The 25780-nt window shown below is 50.6% G+C and overlaps 1 protein-coding gene across 3 annotated transcripts in view; it reads right to left on the minus strand.

Annotated features, from left to right (window-relative positions):
• CADM3 (cell adhesion molecule 3) overlaps window positions 1–25780 on the minus strand; it is a 146466-nt gene that overhangs the window by 86669 nt on the left and 34017 nt on the right. The window contains exon 2 of one of the 3 annotated variants that reach the window (XM_084613750.1): window positions 3597–3710. The exons of the other annotated variants lie outside the window; for them this stretch is intronic. Within the exon in view, the coding sequence (XP_084469876.1) occupies window positions 3597–3710 (114 nt within the window). The remainder of the gene's footprint in view (window positions 1–3596; window positions 3711–25780) is intronic. 3 annotated transcript variants of the gene reach the window in all.

A 25780-nucleotide genomic window follows, 5' to 3' on the forward strand; every position in this document is an offset into this window, starting at 1 on the left:
CCTCATCCACAGAGCCAGTTATCTCGTCATAGAAGGCAATTAGATTAGTCAGGCGTGACTTGCCCTTGGTGAATTCATGCTGACTGTTCCTGATCACTTTCCTCTCCTCTACGTGCTTCAGAATTGATTCCTGGAGGACCTGCTTCATGGTTTTCCCAGGGACTGAGGTGAGGCTGACTGGCCTGTAGTTCCCAGGATCCTCCTTCTTCCCTTTTTTAAAGATGGGCACTACATTAGCCTTTTTCCACTCGTCTGGGACCTCCCCCGATAGCCATGAGTTTTCAAAGATAATGGCCAATGGCTCTGCAATTACATCCACCAACTCCTTTAGCACTCTCGGATGCAGCACATCTGGCCCCATGGACTTGTGCTCGTCCAGCTTTTCTACATAGTCCTGAACCACTTCTTTCTACACAGAGGGCTGCTCACCTCCTCCCCATGCTGTGCTGCGCAGTGCAGCATTCTGGGAGCTGACCTTGTTCGTGAAGACAGAGGCAAAAAAAGCATTGAGTACATAAGCTTTTTCCACATCCTCTGTCACTAGGTTGCCTCCCCCATTCAGTAAGGGGCCCACACTTTCCTTGACTTTCTTCTTGTTGCTAACGTACTCGAAGAAACCCTTATCCCCCACCTTCCCCGTCCTTTGTTGTCAAGCTGGGCTCTTTGCTCAGCTTCCCTGCTGAGAGGTGGGGAAATCCCTCTCCCTGTATGTCCTTAGTTACTAGGTGTCCATGTCCTCATGACTGGCTTTGCCACTGTCTTCTCAGATTCTCTTTTAATTTGAGGCTGGCCTCAGCCAGTCCTTTTTAATGGCCCATCCCAGCTCAGACAGCTAGGCAACATTCAAACTGATGTTTCTTAGCCTGAGAACATTGCCGCACCAGCATCAACTTTCTGGATACCACAATCAGCTTCAGCAATGGAACCCTACAGAAAACCAGAGAAGAAACCCACAGATCCAGTAACCACCTCAAACACACCAAGAAATCTGTTATTTACAGCTAGGGTGACCAGTCAAGACGTGTGAAAAATTGGGACGGGGGTGGAGGGTAGTAGGCATTTATATAAGACAAAGCCCCAAATATCAGATCTGTCCCTATAAAATCGGGACATCTGGTCACCCTATCTACAGCCAGGCCCTTGGATACTGAGGAATATGCTTGAAGGAGGAAGCCTAGGACACACCCCTTAACACATGTAAAACTGCCTTCACCAAACAAGGACACTCCACCAGAGAAGTAGATCACAGCCTGGAATGGGCCACCAAAAAACCACAAGAGAACCTGCTTCAATATAGGGAACAAAATCTTCAGAGCGCACTCATCCCTAGTCGTCACCTATCACCACACACTGGAACCCAGACGGGGTTATCATTAAACAATTACAACCCATACTCAATGGCAAAGTTCCCTCTATGTTTTTTACATCCATGTGTGGAATGAATTTTGTTATGTGCACCAATATGGATGATGTGTGGTGGGGGCTGAAGGGTTCGGAGTATGGGAGGGGGCTGGGGATGAGGGGTTGGGGATGAGGCTAAGGGCTAGAGCAGAGGGGTGGGGTGTGGGGGGGTGAGGGCTCTGGCTGGCGATGCGGGCTCTGGGGTGGGCCCAGGGATGAGGGGTTTGGGGTACAGGAGGGCGCACAGGGCTGGGGTGCAGGTGGGTGAGAGGACTCCCCCGCACTCCTCTCTCGCCGCAGCAGCCTGGGACTGGGGGAGAGTGCCGTGCAGCTTAGAGGGAACTTAGCTCAATGGGGATGTTACATGTCATGGCTCCTCTCCTACCTTCTTCCCCACAGAAACTGCACAGTCTCTAGTTCTTGTTCCTTCACCGGACCCTTTTATTTTATGTTCCCTCCAACATTTCTACAGCAATCCCTGTGCAACAGTCTATTTACAGCACCAACAGCCCTTTTAGCCCTCTCCCCAGGACCTGTGGGAAATGAAGGTCTCCCTCCTGAGACCTCGGTGTAACTGGTTTCGACTAGCCTTGGTCCCCTCTCTTCTTCCCCTCCCCCATGGGACTTCCTTCCTGCCTCCTTGTCAGCTCAGCCAGATGGTCTAATTACCTCCCTCAGTTTTCTCAAGGGGAACTAATGAACATCAGCATGATCAAAGGACAGGCTCACCTGTGTGCATGCACCCTGCACTCTGTCACGCACCTCTACCCTTGCCTACTGCTGACGTTCCTTCTGCCTCTGGCCTGCCCTTCCCTAGAGGAGGTGCCAGGTACCCCTTTCCTGTGCTCACCCCCAGGGTGATTATCCCCCCTCCACCCACCGAAGTCACATTTTGTGGGTGGGGGGACACCCCCATGATTCTGTTTTGGCCCACTGATCTTCACACCAAGGGCAACTCGAGGGTTTCACTCCTCCTTATCGCAATATTTGCTTTGCAGTGGGGTCTGTCCTGTCCCCTCTCCATGTTGTTCCTCTGTGCACTCTTGCTCTCCTAGTCCTACCCACTTATCTCAGGGCTCCTCTTCTCGAGGCCCTGGTAGCGAACCTTCCGAGGACAGCCCATCCCACTCTGGTATGTCCTGCCTTCCCTTTTCTCCTAATGCCTGCTTTGCTAATTCCTCCTCTTTTCCGCTTGGGAACGTTTATTTCCTTTTGTCACCCTCGACTTGCATCACATTGTCTAGGGTTCTCCTGCTCCTCTACTTCAAGCCCCTTTCTCTATCTCTGACCAGTTCCTTTCTGCCATGGACCCCAACTAAGCTGCTTTCCACTTAAAGGGGAAGGGGCTCCAATCCATCCCTACCACCACCGGTTGTGGCAACCTATCCACAACCCCAACCCATTTCCAACTCTCTCCGGACCTTCAGGGGAATCTCTGCCATTGGGCAGAGCTTTCTCTCCCCATGAATGCACTCCAAACTCAGCCTTTCTCTGGGAAGGATCCAGTGTAGCTTTACCACATCTTTCCTAGCCAGCAAACATCCTGATGCAGTGTCCACTAGGCCTTTCTCCCATCCACTCCCAACCTTCATCGAGACGGTTGGCATTTTCCTCTGTAGCAGGTCCCAGTCCAACTACAACGTTGTGCCAGTCCAAGGTCCATGGATGGGCAGTCTCTTTTTATAGGCCATGTCTATAAAAATCTTCTTCCTCAAACTCTTCCATGAGTTTGACTGCTGCCTCCAGGATTGTGGGTTGGTACCTCCTCACCGAGACACGGGTGTTCTCTGGGAGGCCTTGTAGAAATTGCTCCAGGATTACGGAGTCCATGATTTTGCCCATAGTCTGCTTGCCTGGCTTCAACCACAGGGTAGCCCAATCAGTTAGTTAACCTTTGGGCACATGTCCTGGCCTGTACATCTCCAGCCTATCTAACAGCCCGAAACACCTGCCAATATTTCTCCGTAGACAATCCCACTCGGAGGAGCATGGCTGCCTTAACGACATCAAAGTCCTTTGTCTGTTTGTCACCCAAGGCCATGCAGGCCACTTGAGCTCCCCCGCCAAATAGGTTGTTGGCGGGGAGGGGGGGCACATTCCTCTGTCCCAGCCAGCTCCCATTGCTACCCTCTCAAATGTCATTTACACAGGCCAACCCCCAGGCTCCGGTTACCGTTCCCCGTACCGGAACTCACCAGTGTCTGAAGCAACTGCTGCTGCACTCGTGCTTGCTCCCTGATAAATTTCTGCAATCTCCTCTGTTGCTTTGCTTGCCAGGCCAGCAGGGATTGTCTCTCCAGCTGGTGTGCCTGTTGGAAAGATTGCATGCTCTGTTGCAGCTTCTTCTGCTGGTCCACCAACCACTGCAGAGTCTGCTCCATCGTACGGGTGCCAATTATTTGCAGCAGCCTCCCCCGTGTCTCTCAGTCGCCACAACTGGGAAAGTCAAGACCCTGGACAAGCCCCCACGTGTCACAGGGTATGGCTCCCCTCCCACCTTCTTCCCCACAGAAACTGCAGGGACTCCAGTGGCTGTGCCTTCACCAAACCCTTTTATTTTAAGTTCCCTCCACCATTTCTACAGCAATCCCTGTGCAACGGTCTATTCACAGCACCAGCAGCACCTCTGGTCCTGAAAGGAACAGAGGTCTCCCTTCCCTGTGGTCTCAGTGTAGCTGGGCTCAACTAGCTCTAGTCTGGTCTGGTCCCATCCCATCCTGTCTCCCTCCCCGCCCCCCCATGGGACTTCCTTCTTGGCTTCCCATCCCAGCCAGCCACTCTGATTCTCTAACTACCTCCCTCAGCTTTCTCAAGGGGAACTAAATCACATCGGGTGATCAGAGTGCAGGCTCAACTGTGTGCACCCTGCACTCTGTCACAGGGGACCGCAGCCTGGAAGAAATCTTTCCTAAATCCCCTCTTCTGGCCTTCAAACAACCCATCAGCCTCACCAACTCATCATCAGAAGCAAGCTCCCCACAAACCAGGACCCAAGAGTGGCACCAGACCCAGCCAGAACAACAGATACAAAATCTGCAGACGTATCACCACTGCTACGATGATCAATAGCTCCCACAAAATATCTTTCAAGATCCATAGAATCATAGACTATCAGGGTTGGAAGGGACCTCAGGAGGTCATCTAGTCCAACCCCCTGCTCAAAGCAGGACCGATCCCCAATTTCTGCCCCAATCCCTCAAGGATTGAACTCACAACCCTGGGTTTAGCAGGCCAATGCTCAAACCACTGAGCTATCCCTCCCCCCCATCTAAAAAAATTAAAAAAATATAGAATATCAGGGTTGGAAGGGACCTCAGGAGGTCATCTAGTCCAGTGGTCCCCAACCTTTCTTGTGGGAATAGCATATTGCTATTCCCAGAAGACTGTGGCGGGCGCCAGACAACCCGCTGTCAAAATGCCACCACAGAGAAGCACCACCGGGAAGAAGTGCTGCCGCCGAAATGCCGCCGAGAAACGGAGACGCTTCTCGGCAGCAAGGTGTCCTGCGGGTGCACAAAAACGCCCCGGCAGGCACCATGGCGCCCGTGGGCACCCTGTTGGGGACCCCTGATCTAGTCCAACCACTGAGCTATCCCTCCCCCTGATCCTGCAAGAGCTATCCAAGTGTACTAAATGCTCCAATAACAACTCTGAGGGTGAAATGAGACAGACAATCACTGTGTTCTCAAATGAACTCACACTGAAAAACGCTAAAAGACAAAAACACCTGTGGGCAAATGCTTCAAAAAGTGATCACTCTAACCTGGTCTCTCAGTTCTCATCCTCAGAGGACACCTGCACAACACCTTCAAAAGATGAGCCTAGGAGCTTAAATTCGTAAGTTTGCTACACACTGAAAATCATGGACTTAATAAAGACACTGGATTTATGGCTTATTACAACAATCTGTAACCCCCAAATACCCCTTTTTGTCCTATGACTGCAGTGATATTAATGAGCCACTCTACCTTGAATGGTCGCTTAGAATATGTGTTAACTCCTTATGCTAAATAATCGGTTCCAATTTGTACTTAGCTGTGCCACTCTGAGAACTTTCCCCAGACCTGAAAAAGAGCTCTGTGTTAGCTCAAAAGCTTGTCTCTCTCACCAACTGAAGTTGGTCCAATAAAAGATGTCCTTTTCCCCTGCACTCGGTAACTATGTGAAAGACAGGGAAAATTGATGCACACATAGGGGTTATAAAAATATTATAGAAAATTCCAGCTTTGTCATGCATAGCCAAGGCACTGGGGACAGGGAGCAGTAGACAGACAGTACACATCCAGCAGCTGTACCAGGTGAAGGGGCAAGGAATCATAGAATATCAGGGTTAGAAGAGACCTCAGGAGGTCATGTAGTCCAACCCCCTGCTCAAAGCAGGACCAAGCCCCAATTTTTGCCTCAGATCCCTAAATGGCTCCCTCAAGGATTGAACTTACAACCCTGGGTTTAGCAGGCCAATGCTCAAACCACTGAGCTGTCCCTCCCCCCAAGGAGCTGCTGATGGTTTCTTCCCCCTCTCAATGGCCCAGAGACATGGGAATCACCAGACTGGATGAGACCCCACCCATCCAACCCTGGCTCCCAATGCGAGATGGCTGCTTTGGAGGAATGTGCATGTCATAGGTGCTGACTCTGTGGGTGTTCTGAGGCGGGAGCACCCACAGAAAAAAATGGTGGGTGCTTAGCACCCACTGGCAGCCCCCCATCAATGTCTCTCCCTCCCCCAGCACCTCTTGCCCGCCAGCGGGCTCCGCCAATCAGCACCTCCCCCTCCCTCCCTGCACCTACCACCTGCCATGAATCAGCTGCCGGAAAGGGGGTGGAGCGAAGGTGCAGCGCGCTCAGGGAAGGGGGCAGAACTGAGCAGGGAAAAGGCAGGGCAGGAAGAGGTGGGGTAGAGCAGGGGAGAAGGAGTAGAGCGGGGGCGGGGTCTGGGCAGAGATGAGGGGGAGCACCCCCCCAGCAGACTAGAAACTCAGCACCTATGGTGCAAGTTCCACACAGTGGGCAGCGCTTGGCTTGCATGCCCCAGGTGGTATGGTCATGGCAGACCCACAGAGTAGTTAACTACATACATTAAATACTCCTGCTGGAAAGTTGCAATGTAACACCACTTTAGTACTTACAACTCAAAATAACCCACAAGAACTCCAAAACAGAAAGAGAGAAAGCAGGCTGCTCCCTAAGTGAGCCACAACTCCCCCTCCCCCACTAATATAGGCTGCCCAGCTGCAGACTGTCTGCTACTAGGTCGCAATTGCATGCTTCCCTACAGAGCCCCCATGCAGGACCAGGAACCCCTGAAATTTGAAGTGACTGCCTACAATTTTAACAGTCCTCAGTATACCATCTCAGGGAAGCCTCCTGGTCACTAACAGAGGCTGGCTTCTGCCCTGATGAGGAAGGTTTCATATCCTCTCTGCCTTGCCCTCTGCCCTCTCTCATGGCTCCTCCTTATTGTTTGGGCTCCCTCCTTGTGAGGCCTGCCAGAGCCCTTGCACACACCCCTTGCTGGCAGAAGATACTAGGGTGACCAGGTGTCCGGTTTTTGACCTGCCTTAGCCCGCACAGTGTGCTGCTGACTGGGAACCGCCCCCACTGCGCCACTAACCAGGATCCACCTGAGGTAAGCCCATTCTCCAACTCTGAGCCCCAATCCCCTGTCCCAGCCCTGACCACCCCGCCCCAAACCCAGAGCACCCTCCTGCATCCCAAACCCCTCATCCCTGGCCCATCCCAGAGCTAGCACCCCCAGCCAAACACCCTCACCCCCGCCTGCACCCCAACCCTCTGCCCCAGCCCTGAGCCCCCACAAACCTGGAGCACCCTTCTGCATCCCAAACCCCTCATTCCCAGCCCAACGCCCTCACCCCCTCCTGCACCCCAACTCCCTGCCTCAACCCGTAGCCCCCTTCCGCACTCCGAATCCCTTGGCCCCACCCCCCAGTCTGGAGCCCCTTCCTGTAAGCCAAACCTCGCATCCCCGGCCCCAGCCCAGAGCCAGCAACCCAGCCCAGAGCCCTCACCCCAACTCCCTGCCCCAGCCTGGAGCCCCCTCCCACACCCTGAATCCCTCATTTCTGGTCCCACCCAGGAGCCCACACACCCCGTTAGAGCCCTCACCCCCTCCCCCACCCCAATCCCCTGCCCCAGCCCAGCAAAAGTGAGTGAGGGTGGGGGAGAGCGAGCCAGTGAGGGAGGGGAAATGTAGTGAGCAGGGGCGGGGCCTCGGGGCAGGGGGGTTTGTTTTTTTGCGACTAGAAAGTTGGCAACCCTAGAAGATACCTCTGACTGGGAGGGGTTGGGTCCAGCCTACCCTGCCTGTGCTTCCTCTCTGAGCTGATGGACTTTGCTGTCCAGCTGCTGGTATGAATCCCCAGAGGGTGCTGCTAGGGACAGTGAGTTACACACAAAGTGAAAGGGGCTGAGCTAACTGGGAGGAGCTGTATGATGCCCTTCGCCTTATCCACGAAGGCCAGCCACCCTTCGCTCACTTTGACCCAAAGGAAACCCTCACATCTTTAGAAAGCAAGCCCCTTCTCTGACATCCCCTTGCACTGAAGACTAACAGCCTCCCACTGCTGTGTCCAGAGGTCCCCACCTTGTGCCCCCTGATGCCAGCCAACACCCTGCACACCCATTTTTCAAAGCAGTTTTCTGAAGATGACCAGTTCCTGCTGAGTGGGGGTTATCAGCCACAGTCCCCAACCCTGTGCAGGAGGGGGAGGAGGTGACTAATAGCCATCTTTCTAATGTTTAACTGCCAACCACCATATAGACTTTTACAGATCAGTTGATGTCCAGCCCATCCAGGCCTCATTTTAAATCCCTTCTTATCCATTTACCCTCGCCATGATATACAAATGTTAAGCTTCAGACCCAATCCCATAACTCTCCAAATCCTTTTATTTAGTATTAACTATTCTAGCTCTGTGTATTCTCATTCTCAAAAGAAAGGTGCAATCCTTCTTTCAGTTTTCCTATGTTCTTGGCCTCAGTGAGTTCCTGTGGCAGTGAGTTCCAGAGTCTAATTATCTGGTGAGGAAAAACATATTTTCTCTTATCAGTTCTCAGTTTGCTACCTTTCAATGTCAGTGAACATCCCTCACTCTTCTGTTATGAGGCAAGGAAACCAGAATCCCCCAATCTCCCTTCTCTAGACCAGTCACTATTTTATAAATTTTTCCCATGTCCCCTCTCTAAAGTAACAATCCCCATCTATTCAGTGTCTCCTCATAGCAGAGGTTTCCCAGATTCCTACTCACTCTTGTCACACTTCTCTGACCCCGTCAAATCCCTTGCTGGGATGGGGTGACCATCGCAGTATCCAGGTGAGGCTGCACCACTGATTTATAGAATGGCGATAAAGTATTCCCTGTATCATTCTCCATCTCATCCCTTATGCAGTCTACATGTCCTTTGCCTTTTTGGACTTTAGAAAGAGGGTCTCACTTGGCCTGTCAGTAATGATGCCCAGGTCTTTTCCATGAATTGTTATAGTTAATTTAGATCCCAGGGAGGTGTATGAGCAATTCATACATTTCCCTCCAACGTCCATTACTTTGCATTTATCAACATTTAACTTCCCCTGCCACCAGGTAGCCCATTCACCTGGCTTGGTTAGGTCCTTGTGAAGTTCCTCACACTCTTCTCTGGACAGTGAATGGGCAGCACAATGGCAGATGGGAGCAATAAGGGAATCGGGTAACCAGCTTACTGCATCAATGGCAGTTATTTTGGGAAAGTCACAGAGAACAGAGCAAATATCGTGGACAACTGGAGGGAAGCAAATGCATTGCAGTACTGGTCTTCACAGAAGGAAACAAGAATCTATCCTGGAAATTGACACCTGAAAGTCTCACTCTTCCATCACCCCATATAAAACAATGGACGGAACACTGACAAGCATCACTAAACATCTGGAGGGGAATGGAACCATAAGCAGTAAGTTGCTTTGGGGAATAAATCCTGACACACACAACTGATTGTTTTTGTTGACATGCATTTTACAAAGGGAAAGGATGAAGACAAAGCAGAAGACATCAGCTCTGGATTTTAGCAAAGAATTTGACATGGTGTCTCCTAAACCCTGTGCTTATAATTAATTCAAATTAGCTGGTGAAGGAAAACTGCAGCCAAGACAGAAAACTGGCTGCAGGGCCATAAACAAAGAGCAGTGCTAACCTCTCCAGTATTGTTGGGCACTGCCACGACCATTGCTAGACCTGGTCTCTTCCTAGGGTTGCCAATTTGGTTTGGATGTATTCCTGGAGGTTTCATCATGTGACAAATTTCCTGGAGACTCCAAGTCAATCCTGGAGGGTTGGCAACCCTATCTCTTCCTGGATCTTCATCAATGCTCTGGGTGGATAATATGCAACGCAGATGATACTAAACTGGGAGGAACCGCCAGCACCTGGAGGACAGAGACATAATCCTAGAGAGCTGCAGAAGCTGGACATGTGGGAAGGACAAACTGGGATTCTGCTTGGGAAATAGCAGATCTGACATCTGGGAAATATCCCAGACCCAGATAGTCAGTGGGAGGAAGACAACTGGGCAGCAGGAAAGAGTAAAAGAGCCTGAGTAGGGAGGGTGAATAGCAGCTCCCAGCATCACAGGGCTGTAAAGAGAGTAGTGTAAGTTTGCCCCCAGAGCAGGAAGGGGATGGGCCTTCTCTAGAGTGCTCCAGAATATTGTTTCCATCCTGGACGCCTCATTGCAAAGATATTGACCAGCCGGATAGAGTTCAGAGAAGAGTAGCAAAGATGCTAGAAGGATTCCTTTATGAGAAAATACTAAAGGAGCTAAACCTGATTATGTGGTGAAATGGTAATTAAGGATGTATTTGTGCATGCACACTAGTATATATGTGTGTGCTAGTCTGTACGTGTGCTAGTGTGTTTGGGCATGTATGCGACAGTGTGCATGAGTGCGCATGTGTGTGAGATTACAGCTGACAGGCCCATAGTGCACAATAGCGGACATGATTTAGGTGGGATAAGTATGAGCAATGGGATGAAATGAACAGAAGGACCAAAGAGCTGCATCTCCAGGAAAGCTCTGTGGCAGAGAGATGGATTAGGGCTGGGGAATGGTCTCCCAGGGAAGAGGGGAGTGAGCAAAGCCTGGAAACGTCCTGCATGGAAGGCTGCTGCTCTGGTCCCTGAGCTAATCTCTGGCTCTGATTCACTGGGGCTCTATAACTTGCAGATGGGAGGGTAGAGAGCCCAAGCCCAGAAGGAAATATCCCTCATCCATCAGAATCATGCCCCCAGGGAATACCGGAGCTTTATGTTCTGTTCTCCGTGCAGAGGAGAGAGAGTCCCACCCCCAGGAAGCTGTCGCTGGAGGATGGAGTCTGATTGCTGGTTGGTATGCCCATAGCTCGAGGCACTCTAGGGACAAGGGGTTGGCATGCAGGATGGAGGGGCAGGCAGGCACTTAACTCCTTTGCAGCAGGGAGCAGCAATTCAGAAAGGTGCAATCCTTCTTTCAGTTTTCCTGAGAGAATGACTGTGTGCTCAAACCCTAAGGGATAAAATCCTTGATCACATGGCTAGTGCAAACGAGAAGTGTGGAACCAGAAATCAGTGAACCAGAATTAGTTTGTCAGAAATTAAGCCTAAATGGTGAACAAAATAACGAGGAGCTGGGCTACTTCACAAGTAAGGTCTGAGTCTTCTTCTGCAGCCACATTAGGGCAGCAGTAGCCATGAGTTAAAAAGCAGAAAGTCACATCCTCACATTCCATCTAAATTACATTAAACCAATGAAATATCAGGCTGTTAAAGAGGTGCTCCTGTATTAATAGCACCCACCATCACCAGATAAAGAAAGAGATCTTAAGATGGTTAAAGAAAACTTTGTTTGACAGCATCCTGCCTGGCAAGGAATCACTTATCAACAGTTGTAATTGTGAAATCTGTACTTTATTGTTTTTGCCTTTATGGTCCCTACTTCTCTACTGACAGGTTTCAGAGTAACAGCCGTGTTAGTCTGTATTCGCAAAAAGAAAAGGAGTACTTGTGGCACCTTAGAGACTAACCAATTTATTTCAGCATGAGCTTTCGTGAGCTACAGCTCACTTCATTGGATGCATGCCATGGAAACTGCAGCAGACTTTATATACACAGAGAATATGAAAAAATACCTCCTCCCACCCCACTGTCCTGCTGGTAATAGCTTATCTAAAGTGATTATCAGGTGGGCCATTTCCAGCACAAATCCAGGTTTTCTCACCCTCCACCCCCCCACACAAATTCACTCTCCTGCTGGTGATAGCCCATCCAAAGTGACAACTCTTTACACAATGTGCATGATAATAAAGTTGGGCCATTTCCTGCACAAATCCAGGTTCTCTCACCCCCTCACCCCCCTCCCAAAAACCACACACACAAACTCACTCTCCTGCTGGTAATAGCTCATCCAAAGTGACCATTCTCCCTACAATGTGTATATAAAGTCTGTTGCAGTTTCCACGGCATGCATCCGATGAAGTGAGCTGTAGCTCACGAAAGCTCATGCTCAAATAAATTGGTTAGTCTCTAAGGTGCCACAAGTACTCCTTTTCTTTTTACTTCTCTACTGTTTATCTGTATGATCTCTGTGTTGTTCGTTGATTGTTTCTGCCTGTTGCATAACTAATTTTGCAAGATTTAAATCAATTAGCGTGGTGGGGTATGATTGGGTAAAGAATTGTTTTGCAATATGTTAGGACTGGTCAAAGAAATTATTTTGTAGCACTTTAGTTTAAAAAGATTGGTGAAGGTACAGCTAAGTAGGACTCAAGTTTAACTATATAAACTGGAGTCCAAAAGGGAGTTCTTTGGAACCTAACTCCAAGACACAGGCAAAGATCGGAGCTGCCAGAGCTCAACACCCTGCAAAAGCTGGAGGAGCTGCGGACAACCTGATCCTGACTGGCCAGCAGGAAAAGTTTGTCTGCCTTATTGGGAGTGATGAGCATTGTATGCTTAGCGTGTGTATTCTGTTTTGGTAACTGTTAATAAATAGAGGTTAAGAATATTACTATATTACTGTGCAAGGTTCTTTCACTGGTAAGAGGCCCCACAAACCTGCAGAAGATTACACCCTGAGCCCTAGGAACTGTTTACAACCTGAGCTCTAGGAAATGGATCTGGGTGGCCCTGAGCTGGGTAAGGGTGGGGGTGCCTAGATTAACCAGGTTATGCCTTAAGCCCATGGAAGGGTAAAGGTGGGGTGCCCTAGAATGTGCAGGTAACACCACTCATCACTCCCTTTTGGGGTCCTCAAAAGAAAACTCTTCAGGGGAAAGTTGGCTACTCCGACACAACCGACTGAAATACAAGGCTGGAGCACGCTTCACCATCATGGCTGCCACCTCCACTATCTCCTGGGACCCCAAACCATCATCAACCTAATCCTGAGAGGTGTCCTGACCAGACCAGGCAGGAGAGAGGAACCCAGATAATATCAGCACCTCTACCAGCTCTGGCTAAATCCCAAACTCCACCTGGGATATGAGATTTTGTCTCCCCTTTTCTTCCCTCCTCCCCCACCCCCATGTGTCCTTCTCCTTCTCTACCTTATTTCTTCCCTTTCCTAGCTCTCTCCTTTTACCTTCTGGCTAATGAGAGTGGCTTAGCTTCCCAAGACTGTATATTTTGCAACAATGCTGTAAGTCTTTGACCAGAAAAGCAGTTCAAAGCAATGACCTGAGAAACCTGATGCTGGTACAAGTTTGCCAGGTCTTGGAGCAGCTGATGAGACCTGTGCTGGGCCTGTGTTTCTGCAGCAGTGAGATTGCAAGTGAGAGACAGCACCAGAGACAGAAGCTGCATTTTCTCTTTGCTGATCTTTTCTCTCCCCTCTTGTGTCTATTTGTCTTGTTCTAAGAAATCAGATTGGACTTTAACAACAGCAACAATAAGAGCTCCAGCCCAGCTCAGCTAACTTCCACTCTTTTCCCCAAAAGAACAGTTATTACCATCTTTAGCGCCATCTAAGAGACTGTCAGACAAGAGGCTTTTCCTTACAGAGACTTCCCCCACTGAACAGAAAGAGAACAATGAAAGCCTGACTTCATACTTTACAATGCTGCTTTCACTGTTTTGCCTTCTTTTCTGTATTTTTAATAAAAGGTAAAAAGGATGTTTAATGGTTTGCTTGCCCTAGGACTGTTTCACACTGTTTAATGTTTAATGCAGACCTACACAAGGAGAACAGGAGGTTTAAATGCCAGCTCCTAAGCGACCAGAAGAGCTAGCAAAGAGCATGAGATACAGATAAGAAGGCAAAACAGTGAAAGCCTTTGCACTGTAAAGTATGGACCCAGTTATTACCGTCTTTAGCACCATCTAAGAGACTGTCAGGCAAGGGGCTTTTCCTTTCAGAGAATTCCCCCAGCTGAAGAGAAAGGGAACAAGGGATGCTGATACAATGAAAGCCTGACTTCATTGACTTTCAACACCCATTTGTCTGTTTGTTATCGCACTCCAAGCATGGGAAAAGAGTGCTAAATGACCCCCGAAGGGGACAGGGTGGGTCATGAAGTGGTGAGTATAGTGTTTGGCAGCTCTCAGGGTCACCTCAGAAATACCTCGTGTCTGGAGGTTTTAGCTGCAACATCAAAACCTGTGAAGAGGGCCCTGGGCAGCAAGATCTGAATCTTTTGGTGTTTCCTCAGAGGCTCATAAGGTCTCTGAGGGTAGAATAGGGGGGACCTAGAGCGTTGGGTGGGTGGCAGAATTTGAGCTTTGAGGAGGAGCGTATATGCCAAGAGTGGCTCTGGAATCCTTGAGGATATGCAGCGATTCAGCCGTCTTTTGGTTTAAAGGATGGGATTCATTGAAAGGAAGATCTTCAATAGTGCTCTGTACCTCTCTGAGGAAACCAGAGGAATGGAGCCAAGACTCCCCAAGCATATGGCTGTAGCCATGGACCTGGGGGAGGTATCTGCTGCATCTACCGCCGACTGGAAGGCTGTTCTGCCTAGCACCTTCCCTTCCTCAATAAGCATCTGAAAACAAGCCTGATTGTGCTGTTTCAGGCTATCAGTAAATTCCTTGAATTTACTGTAATTCAGGAAGTCCTACGTGGCTAGTAACATGATAAGTCATGATCCTGACTTGAAGGCTAAATGAGGAAAATACCTTAAATCCACACTTGCCCTCCTTATCAGCTGGGTGTAGATTGAGGGTGCTGTTTGGCTCATTCAGTTGCCATCTGGGCAACTAGGGAGTTTGGAGGAAGGTGAGAACAAAGGAACTCTCATACCCCTTGGCAGAAACATAGTAACATTTTTCAGGCCCTTTGGAGCTAGCCATACATGTGGCAGGGGTGTGACACGCTGTTTTGGCAGGCTCCAGAATAGTGTCATTAATTGGCAATGCAACTCTGTCTAGTCCCGAAGTGTGGAGGACATCAAGCAATTTATGCTGAGTGTCCTGGATTTCTTCCAGGGGAATTTGGAGTTTCCCAGCAATTCTCCACAACAGTTCCTGAAATTGCCCAAAGTCATCCAGAGGAGAAGGGGATGCTGCAGTCACTGCTTCATCCAGAGATGAAGAGGGAAATCTCGTCAGTTCCAGTGGCACCACCAGGACCAGACTAAGGGGTTCCTCCTCTACCAGCGGGTCCAAGCACCTGCTAGAAGGATCCCATGGGAGGAGGCAGATGAAGGTTCCTCTCTCACTTCTGATTCATCAGAGGAGGAGAAGGCGGACTCCAATTCAAATAACAGAACCATTAGAACCGGTGGAAGAGTGTAGATTATTGGAGTGGACGGCAAGGGGTCCCGTATTGGGGCATATCCCATGGCGGAGGAATAATCTCTCTAGACGGGGAGAGGCCTGACTGACGTGGTGACTCCGGGTCTGGCAAGGCAAATACATGTTGGGGATCTGCTATGGTTCCGGATCTTCCCAGTGTCAGAGGCACCCTCTCTTTGCCTGCTATTGGTGCCAGCACCATGGACTTTCCCGGAATGGGAGGATCCCACATCTTGTGGGGTGCCTCTGATGATGGTATCTGTGGACCAGTGCTCAAAATTGCTGGCTCCATTGTTTGTGGGATTTCTTCTTGTGCCTATGGGACTTAGCAGAAGCTCTGTCCCCATGGCTTGGACTTGTGGAAGGAGCTTCCACTGTCTTAGATTTTGAGGAAGACTTAGTCCTAAGCTTATGGGTATGCTTTCTTACCTCCCAACTAGGCCCCGCCATGGAGTCCATGGGGGTGGTTCCATCAACACAGGATTCAGACATGGTACTCCTTGTTGATTCAGGCCAATGTATGGGGGTGGGAGGGTTCCCCAGACTGGGTCCGAATGAGGCCTCATGGCAAGCTCCGTGAAGTGCTTCTGGAGACACAGAGCCTAGCCTTCTCGGGTGGAGCTGGGGAAAGACTGGCAAATACTGCTCCTGCACGTGATGTGAGCTTCCCCCAAGCAGCAGAGGCAGCGCTGGTGTTTGTCACTGACTGAAAAGGAGCATGGGCAGGAGATGCAGAGTTTGAAGCCCGTAGTCCTGGGCGTACTTCTGGGGTGGGGTGGGGGGAGGAAGAGAGGTTCTGGTGAAAAAAACAAGACCCTCCACCTACCACTAAAACTACAATAAAACTACTAAAAATTTTAAAACTATGTACAATTATCTTATTTAAAAGTGTGTCAGAGATGAGGACACTGAAAGTTCCAACCCAGACCATGTGACGGTGAGAAGGAACTGGAGACATGGTCAGCCAGCCCTGCTCTTTATCACCTTGGACGGAAGCAGAGGCGAGCCAGGAAACATGAGTAGACCAATGGACGCTACTTTCAAATTCCCTGAGTCCAGGCACATAGTGCACATGCGTAACCCTCAGTGGAATACAATAGGGATTATCATTCTAAGAAGAATGTAAGTAAATTCAACATCCTTGTGCATGGAGTGCGAATACAAAAGAAGCCCACTACAGTAGCATTTAACTTCAAAAAGGGGAGCAACACAAATATGAGAAAGCTAGTTAAATGGAAATTAAAAGGAACAGCCACAAGAATGAAATGCCTGCAAGCTGCATGGAAACTTTCTAAAAAGAAAAAAAAAACATAATGGGGACTCAAAATTAAATGTATACCCCAAATAAAAAATAAAAAAATAAATACCACAATGGCTAAACAAAGTAAAAGACTCTGTTAGAGGCAAAACAGCATTCTTTAAAAATTGTAAGTCAAATCCTACTGAGGAAAATGGAAAGGAGCATAAACTCTGGCAAGTCAAGTGGAAAACTATCATTAGGAAGGCCAAGAAAGAATTTGAAGAGCAAACAGCAAAAGACACAAAAACTAACAGCAATTTTTTTGAAGTACATCAGAAACAGGAAGCCCATTGAACCATCAGTGGGGTCATTGAACAATCGAGGTGCCAAAGGAGCACTCAAGGAACACAAGCCCAGTGCGGAGAAGCTAAATGAATTCTTTGCATCAGTCTTCACTGCAGAGGATGTGAAGGAGATTCCCTCACTGGAGGCATTCTTTTTAGGTGACAAATCTGAGGAACTGTCCCAGATTGAGGTGTTGATAGAGGAGGTTTTGGAACAAATTGATAAGTTAAACAGTAATAAGTCACCAGGATGAGATGGTATCACCCAAGAGTTCTGAAGGAACTGAAATATGAAATTGCAGAACTACTAACTGTAGTATGAAACCTATCCCTTAAATCAGCCTCTGTATCAGATGACTGGAGGATAGCTGTTGCAATGCTGATGTTTAAACAAGGCGCCAGAGGTGAACCTGGCAATTATAAGCCGGGAAGCCTAACTTCAGTACCAGGAAAATTGGTTGAAACTACAGTAGAGAACAGAATTATCAGATACACAGATGAACACGATTTGTTGGGGAAGAGTCAACACAGTTTTTGTAAAAGAGTATCATGCCTCAGCAATCTATTAGAATTATTTGAGGGTGTCAACAAACATGTGGGCATGGGTAATCCAGTGGATATAGTGTACTTGGACTCTCAGAAAGCCTTTGACAAATTCCCTCACCAAAGGCTCTTAAGCAAAATAAGCAGTCATGTGTTAAGAGGAAAGGTCCTCTCATGGTTCAGTCACTGATTAAAAGACAGGAAACAAAGGGCAGAAATAACAGTCAGCATTCACAGAGAGAGGTAAATAGTGAGGTCCCAAGGATCTGTACAGGGACCAGTGCTGGTCAGCATATTCATAAATGATCTGGAAAATGGGGTAAACAATAAAGTTGGAAAGTTTACAGATGATACTAAAGGCAGGTCTACATTTAAAATTCTGCATCAATGCAATTGCACTGCTGTAGCGCTTAAGTAAAGATGTTCCTATTCCCATGGGAGATCTTCTCCCATCGGTGTAGTTATTCCACATCTCCAAGAGGCGGTAGCGATGTTGATGGGAGAAGCCCTCCCATCGACCTAGTGCTGTCTGCACAGGGCATTAGGTCGACATAACTGCGTTGCTATGGGGTGTGGATTTTTCATACTCCTGAGCAATGTAGTTATACCAATATAGGTCTGTAGTGTAGACCTGGCAGAGACAATGCAGGTGAGGTAACATATTTTATTGGACCAACTTCTGTTGGTGAGAGAGACAAGCTTTTGAACTACACAGAACTCTTCTTCTGTAAGGTCTCCCATGTAGCCATTCTATGCCGATGGCGGGGGGTAGGCAAATCTCTCATCGGCATAATTAAACCACCCCCAACGAGCAGCAGTAGTTATATCAGCAGGAGAAGCTCTCCCTCCGACATAGTGCTGACCACACCAGCAGTGTGTGCCAGGTTAATTTTATATTGTTCTATTTTTGTAATCAAAATGTTGTGCAGTACCAAGTCAAACGCCTTACAAAAGTGTCAGTATGTTATGTCAACACTGTTACCTTTATCAACCAAACTTGTATTCTCAAGTTAGTTGTGTGTGATTCCCCGGGTTGGGTGTGTGTGTGAGAGAGACAGAGCGTGCGTGTAATTCCCTGATTTGGGTTGTAGGCCTGCGTGAGCATGTTTGTATGAATTCTGAGCATATGGTCCTTGGTTGGAGGTGTGTTGTGTGTGTGCCCCTGGTTGTGTGCGTTTGTGTTGGGGATCCTGCTGCACTGGGTCACCAGCAGGCCATTGGGGGTGGGGGGGTGGGTGCTGTGCATTCTTCTGAGGCAGCACTTCCCCTCCACTGGTCCCAGTGGGTTGGCCTGCGGCCTGCGGCCAATAACAGCCAGGTCAATGTTTCCATAGTGAGGGGCTCCAGTGGTCACTTGTGCTACAGAGATTAACTCAAGCTCTAAGGAGAGAAAGGCAGGCAGACACCATCCTGCTGGGGAGGAGCTCCTGACACTCCCACAGGCCACAAGGGGCAGTCAGAGGGACTGCCCCCAAAGCCTGGAACACCCTCTCACACTCATGCATGCTCACAGCTCTCAGCCCCACATGCTCTCAACCTCCACCCAATTCCTTACACTGTCACTGGGCAAATCTCTTCCCCTCTGGTCCTCGGTTTTCCCATCTGTACAGCCACCTGAACGAAGCTTCCTTAAAGCATGGGGAGGTCAGGATGGGTTATCACTGGCTCTCTGTGAGGTGCACTGCGAGCCTCCTGTAGCAGGGGAGAAGGGCTCTGCGTCAGAGCCCCTCCTCTTGGAACCAGGCAGAGATAGAGGCTCTGTGTTGCCTCCCCATGCGAGTGCCTTTGTAACCACCCTTCTGGCAAAGCGCAGCCTCCTTGATTGCCAGCCTTGGGCTGCCTGGGGGCTTTGCTTTCCCCTGCCCTTAAGCCCCCTGAGTTCCCCAGCCCGGCTCAGCATTGGGCAGGCTTTGTCCCTGCTCTGCTCTCAGCATGGATTTTGGGCATTGTCTGTGGCTGCACTGGCTCTGGGAGGAGTCACTCACAATTAGAAGCTCAAAGGTAGTTGCGTTAAGATCTTGGCTGCCTGTATGGGTCCCCCCGCCCCTCCTGTCTTAACCTGCCATTCGCTGACTCACAGACTCCCCCACAGGCCCCAAAATAAGCTGCTCTCAGAAGCTCTCATTTAGGGATCAATCAAACAGAACCCTGATGAGCCATTCAGTCAGTGAATGCTCAGTGCTGGGGCCATCTCAGCCAAACCACAAAGCACAAGAGCATCAGAAACCAACTCCACAGCAAGCCCCCCATCCACTCCCACAACTCCCCACTCAGCAGCTGGCCTCTCCAGGCCAGCAGGACTGTGACCCCCAACTGCTCAGGATGCCAGCCCAGCATCTCCCCCGCGCATGAGTCACTCCCACCCCATCTCAGCCAGCAACCAGGCCTGCAGCGCCCTGCCCAACGATGCCACTCACAGCCCTGCACTGCAGGGATGTGTGCCCAGCTAGAGGCCAACTCTCACCAGCTAGCACCAGGGACACCAGTGAGAGCTGGGAACAGGGAACCACAGAGCACAGGCCAAACCTCGAGAGGAGCCACTGCGACGCAGGGAGCAGGAGACGGGGTGAGACACCTGAGCCTGCACAATGCCCTCTCAGCACCGTGACAATCAGCAAAACGCGCCAAAGAGAGTCTGGGGGGGAGGGGGGAAGAGGCAGAGATGGCCTCACCCCACAGAGCAGCCCCCGGCCCATGAAGCCCCACCCAGGGCAGCTGGCCCCCTCACACATGGGCCGTTGGGGCCGGCCCTGTTGTTCGCGGGGACACGCGTGGAGTGTGTTGGGTCAGGGAGCTGCTACGAAACATTGAACCCTGGGCAGCTCCATCCCCAGTGCACCTTGCAGCCTCTGCCTGTCCCCATGTCTCCCTGCAGGCCCCCCGGTTCAGTAAGCTGGGTTCCAGGGCAGGGCCAGATCCTGGCCTCGATTCCTCCCCCCCAAGCCATACCCCACACTCCTCCCACATGGCCTTCCTACTACCCAATAGGAAATGAGACTAACTATGACATCACAGACAATTATCCTATCAAACACAGCCAATACTACCAGCCCCAGCCAAGGGGAGGCCCCTTCTCGAGATGCTGATCCAGGCTCCTGCCCTGCTAAGCAACGATGGGCACCATCCTACCCCAGCTCTGAGATGGGCAGGGACCAGTGACAGCTGGTGCTGGAATATGCCTCATGCGAGGAGAGGATCTCAGAGCCTGAGCTCCAGCCTGAGCCCATACGTCTACATGGCAGTTTTACAGCCCCACAGCTTGAGCCCTGCAAGCCGAGTCAGCTGACCCAGGCCAGCCCCAGTGTGGGTGCTTAATTGCAGTGCAGACATACCCAAACAGGCCAAGTTCCAGTCTGCCTTCAAGGCTGAGCTCTCAGCCCATGTGCAGGCCCCTGCAAGCCCTTCACAGCCCTGCACGGTGGGGAGATAGCCAGGATCTCTTGGGCAGGGGTCGGGGGGGATTCAACCCAGGGCAGAGGCAGTGAAATGGGGGAACTAGGCAAAGGCAGTGGCTGTGCCAGCCTCGGCAGATCAGGTCTTGAGCGTGATCCTAGCATCCCTACAGGAGATGAGGGCCAGAGTCCCTCGCACTCTGCCAGGAGAGGAGAGCCTGAGCGCACGTCCAGGAAAGATGCTGAGCACGTGAGCCTGCCCAGCACTGCTGGGGGATGTCCTCCCACTCAACTGCTTGCTGCTCCCTCCCACCCGGCCCCTCCAAACTGCCTCTTTGCATTGAACCCTCCTTGCTATGAACTGGCGGGTCTGGCTGCTCTGAGGCAGGAGCCTTCACCCCAACTCTGCCCCTACCAGACACGCACCCCGTTTCCATCACAATCCACCTCCCCCTGCACCTGTCCCAGCCCCAGCATCTTTCTGGTTGCCAGCCTTGTGTAAAGGGCCACCAGCAGCAAGTCCCAACATGTGCTAACAGCAAGGCTTAGAGGGAGCCCTGCACCAATCCCCCCAGCTCCCCAACCTGCCAGCTGGACAGGTGGGGCCCTCAAGGCAGGAGATAGAGCCCCTTGGCCACAGAAACCCTGTTCTAGGAAATGTGACTCCCCCATCACTTCTTTTGCTGCTCCCTCTCCACCAGGGAGCACCAGCTTTCCAATGTGCCCTCCTGCTGGGTGCTAGGCCTCATCCCCAAGGGAGCTTCCCATGCTGGCTGCACTGATCAGTATCCTGCTGAGTTCCCATCCCTCTTCTCAAGGCAACATACAATAAAGTGCTCCCCACAGCCTTTGAACCTCCCCATACCAAGTACTTAGCACCCCTAGCACCTCTCCCACCTGCTGCTGCCTGCTCCCCCCTCCTGCTTTCCTCCTGCCCCTTGAGGGAGGGCCCTGGCTCAGGTGCTCCCAGGGACAGCATGACACCCAGCTGCTGCGCTCACTCTGCAGTTCTCATTGCTGCATGTAGCAGGGGCTCAGCTGCAGCCTGTCTTGCCCAGAGAGCATGGGGCCTGGGCAGACTATGCTAAGAGAACGGCTGCCTCTCATCTCAAGGTGGCCATGCCCATCCTTAGAACCCACTGACTGCAGCAAGGAGTGCAGTGGGGTAGCTGGCAGTGTGCAATGGGCTACAGTAGCCACAAAGGCTAATGCTGGACTGGTCTGCAATAACAGAGATGTGACCTAGAGCCGGTTCTCTGGACAGCAGGGTGGTGGGCACCAACTTCCAGGGGGCAGCACTCAGCCCAACCGTGAACAGTGAGTGGCTGGGGAGAAGGGACAGTGGGCAGGGGGAAGAGGAAGCATCAGCAGCTGGGGCAGAGGGAGAGGCAGAGTGGGATGAGAGGGAATCATAGAATATCAGGGTTGGAAGGGACCTCAGGAGGTCATCTAGTCCAATCCCCTGCTCAGAGCAGGACCAATCCCCAATTAAATCATCCCAGCCAGGGCTTTGTTAAGCCTGACCTTAAAAACTTCTAAGGAAGGAGATTCCACCACCTCCCTAGGCAACGCATTCCAGTGTTTCACCACCCTCCTAGTGAAAAAGTTTTTCCCAATATCCAACCTAAACCTCCCCCACTGCAACTTGAGACCATTACTCCTTGTCCTGTTCTCTTCTACCACTGAGAATAGTCTAGAACCATCCTCTCTGGAACCACCTCTCAGGTAGTTGAAAGCAGCTATCAAATCCCCCCTCATTCTTCTCTTCTGCAGACTAAACAATCCCAGTTCCCTCAGCCTCTCCTCATAAGTCATGTGTTCCAGACCCCTAACCATTTTTGTTGCCCTTCGCTGGACTCTCTCCAATTTATCCACATCCTTCTTGTAGTGTGGGGCCCAAAACTGGACACAGTACTCCAGATGAGGCCTCACCAATGTCGAACAGAGGGGGACGATCACGTCCCTCGATCTGCTCGCTATGCCCCTACTTATACATCCCAAAATGCCATTGGCCTTCTTGGCAACAAGGGCACACTGCTGACTCATATCCAGCTTCTCGTCCATTGTCACCCCTAGGTCCTTTTCCGCAGAACTGCTGCCTAGCCATTCAGTCCCTAGTCTGTAGCTGTGCATTGGGTTCTTCCGTCCTAAGTGCAGGACCCTGCACTTATCCTTATTGAACCTCATCAGATTTCTTTTGGCCCAATCCTCGAATTTATCTAGGTCCCCCTGTATCCTATCCCTGCCCTCCAGCGTATCTACCACTCCTCCTAGTTTAGTATCATCCGCAAATTTGCTGAGAGTGCAATCCACACCATCCTCCAGATCATTTATGAAGATATTGAACAAAACTGGCCCCAGGACCGACCCTTGGGGCACTCCACTTGACACGGGTTGCCAACTAGACATGGAGCCATTGATCACTACTCATTGAGCCTGACAATTCTAGCCAACTTTCTACCCACCTTACAGTGCATTCATCCAGCCCATACTTCTTTAACTTGCTGACAAGAATACTGTGGGAGACGGTGTCAAAAGCTTTGCTAAAGTCAAGAAACAATACATCCACTGCTTTCCCTTCATCCACAGAACCAGTAATCTCATCATAGAAGGCGATTAGATTAGTCAGGCATGACTTTCCCTTGGTGAATCCATGCTGACTGTTCCTGATCACTTTCCTCTCATGTAAGTGCTTCAGGATTGATTCTTTGAGGACCTGCTCCATGATTTTTCTGGGGACTGAGGTGAGGCTGACTGGCCTGTAGTTCCCAGGATCCTCCTTCTTCCCTTTTTTAAAGATTGGCACTACATTAGCCTTTTTCCAGTCAGACGGGACTTCCCCCGTTCGCCACGAGTTTTCAAAGAAAATGGCCAATGGCTCTGCAAGCACAGCCGCCAATTTCTTTAGCACTCTCGGATGCAACGCATCCGGCCCCATGGACTTGTGCACGTCCAGCTTTTCTAAATAGTCCCTAACCACCTCTTTCTCCACAGAGGGCTGGCCATCTACTCCCCATGCTGTGATGTCCAGTGCAGCAGCCTGGGAGCTGACCTTGTTAGTGAAGACAGAGGCAAAAAAAGCATTGAGTACATTAGCTTTTTCCACATCCTCTGTCAATAGGTTGCCTCCCTCATTCAGTAAGGGGCCCACACTTTCCTTGGCTTTCTTCAGGTATGTTGGCAACAAGAAGAAACCCTTCTCGTTACTCTTGACATCTCCCGCTAGCTGCAGCTCCAGGTGCGATTTGGCCCTCCTGATTTCATTCCTACATGCCCGAGCAATATTTTTATACTCTTCCCTAGTCATTTGTCCCATCTTCCACTTCTTGTAAGCTTCTTTTTTATGTTTAAGATCCGCTAGGATTTCACCTTTAAGCCAAGCTGGTCGCCTGCCGTATTTACTATTCTTTCGACTCATCGGGATGGTTTGTCCCTGTAACCTCAACAGGGATTCCTTGAAATACAGCCAGCTCTCCTGGACTCCTTTCCTCTTCATGTTAGTCCCCCAGGGGATCCTACCCATCCGTTCCCTGAGGGAGGCGAAGTCTGCTTTCCTGAAGTCTAGGGTCCGTATCCTGCTGCTTACCTTTCTTCCCTGTGTCAGGATCCTGAACTCAACCAACTCATGGTCACTGCCTCCCAGATTCCCATCCACTTTTGCTTCCCCCACTAATTCTTCCCGGTTTGTGAGCAGCAGGTCAAGAAAAGCTCCCCCCCCCCACAGTTGGCTCCTCTAGCAGAGGAAAGGCAGAGGAAAGAGCAGCAGGAGCAGGAGGGGAAGTCAGCGAGAGTCTCCAGTCCTTGCAAGCCAGCAGCGAGGATCTGCTGTTAATGCACTGATGGGAGGAGGGAAAGGGACTGGTCCTGCTTTGATTAGCAGCAGTCTTTAATGCTGGATCCCAACTGAATCCCAAGGGGAATTTCTGGCCTGGCTATGCCCTAGTGTGAGTCTCCCAGGGTGCAGTTTTGGGGCTGAGGGGGCTCTCCCCAGCCTTTCCCCCCACCCACTGGGGAGGCCTGGGCCATACAGGCACGTCCTATGGAGATTGGTGTGATAAAGTGAGGTTTTTTGTATTTTTGAATCTTATGTGTGCCTCGTCTTCCCCTATATTGTGCATTGCTCCCCAGTGTGGGGAAAAGGACAGTTTGCTCTGGAGGCAGGCTAAGGCACACGGTGGGAGGGGTGGCTAGCTGTCTGACCCTGGATGAATCATTACAGAAGGACTGGAAGAGGCTGACCCCATTTCAGTGAGAAGACAATGGAAAAGCCAAGCACCAGCATAGTGACACCAGGCGGAGGCCAGAGGATTTCCCCTCTCAGCAGGGAAGCAGAGCAGAGACCCCAGCTGGAGAACAAAATACTGAAAGGTGGGGGAGAAGTGCCGACTTCTGGAGGAAGCTGGGAGCTCTCTCACCTGGCACCCTACTTAGGCCAGGTCTACACTACAGACTTGTATCGGTATGTGTGAAATCCACACTCCTGAGCGACACAGTTATACCGACCTAACCCTCCGTGTAGACAGTGCTATGACAGCAGGAGAGCTTCTCCCGTTGCCCTAGCTACCACCCCTCCCAGAGGTGGATTAACTATGCCCATGAGAGAAGCTCTCCCAGCAGCGTAGGAGTGTCTTCACTGAAGCACTACAGTGGTGCAGCTGTGCCAATACAGCGTTTTAAGAGTAGACCTGTTCTAAGAAGCCAGCTTGAACACGGGCTTCACTCCAGCATGGCGCGGCTCTGGGCTGACCAGAATGTCTTCCTGTCTCTGTGCTGACTTATGGCCTCCTGCTGCTGTGTTCCAGCTGACTGATAAACCCGGCTTTTTTGGAGATGCTGTGTGAGCATCACTGGGAATGCTAGGTGAGGTGCATTAATCCCTGCAGAGTGGACAAGTCTCTCCCAGGAGCACGGCTCAGTCGGACTCGTGGAGCAGAGCTCACAGCGTGAAGCAGGAGTGCTGGAGCCCAGAGGTTCAGTCTCAGGAGACAGCAAGGCCGCATGGGTGACCCTGAAGGACGAGTGAGAGCCCGTGGGGGTCTGGCCCATCAAAGGGGCACCTCCAAGAGCCTGTTCCAAAGCAGGGAAGCGTAGCACCGATCCCAT

The sequence above is a fragment of the Lepidochelys olivacea genome (assembly GCF_965140295.1).
Source record: "Lepidochelys olivacea isolate rLepOli2 genome assembly, chromosome: 24".
Classification (NCBI taxonomy): domain Eukaryota; kingdom Metazoa; phylum Chordata; order Testudines; family Cheloniidae; genus Lepidochelys; species Lepidochelys olivacea.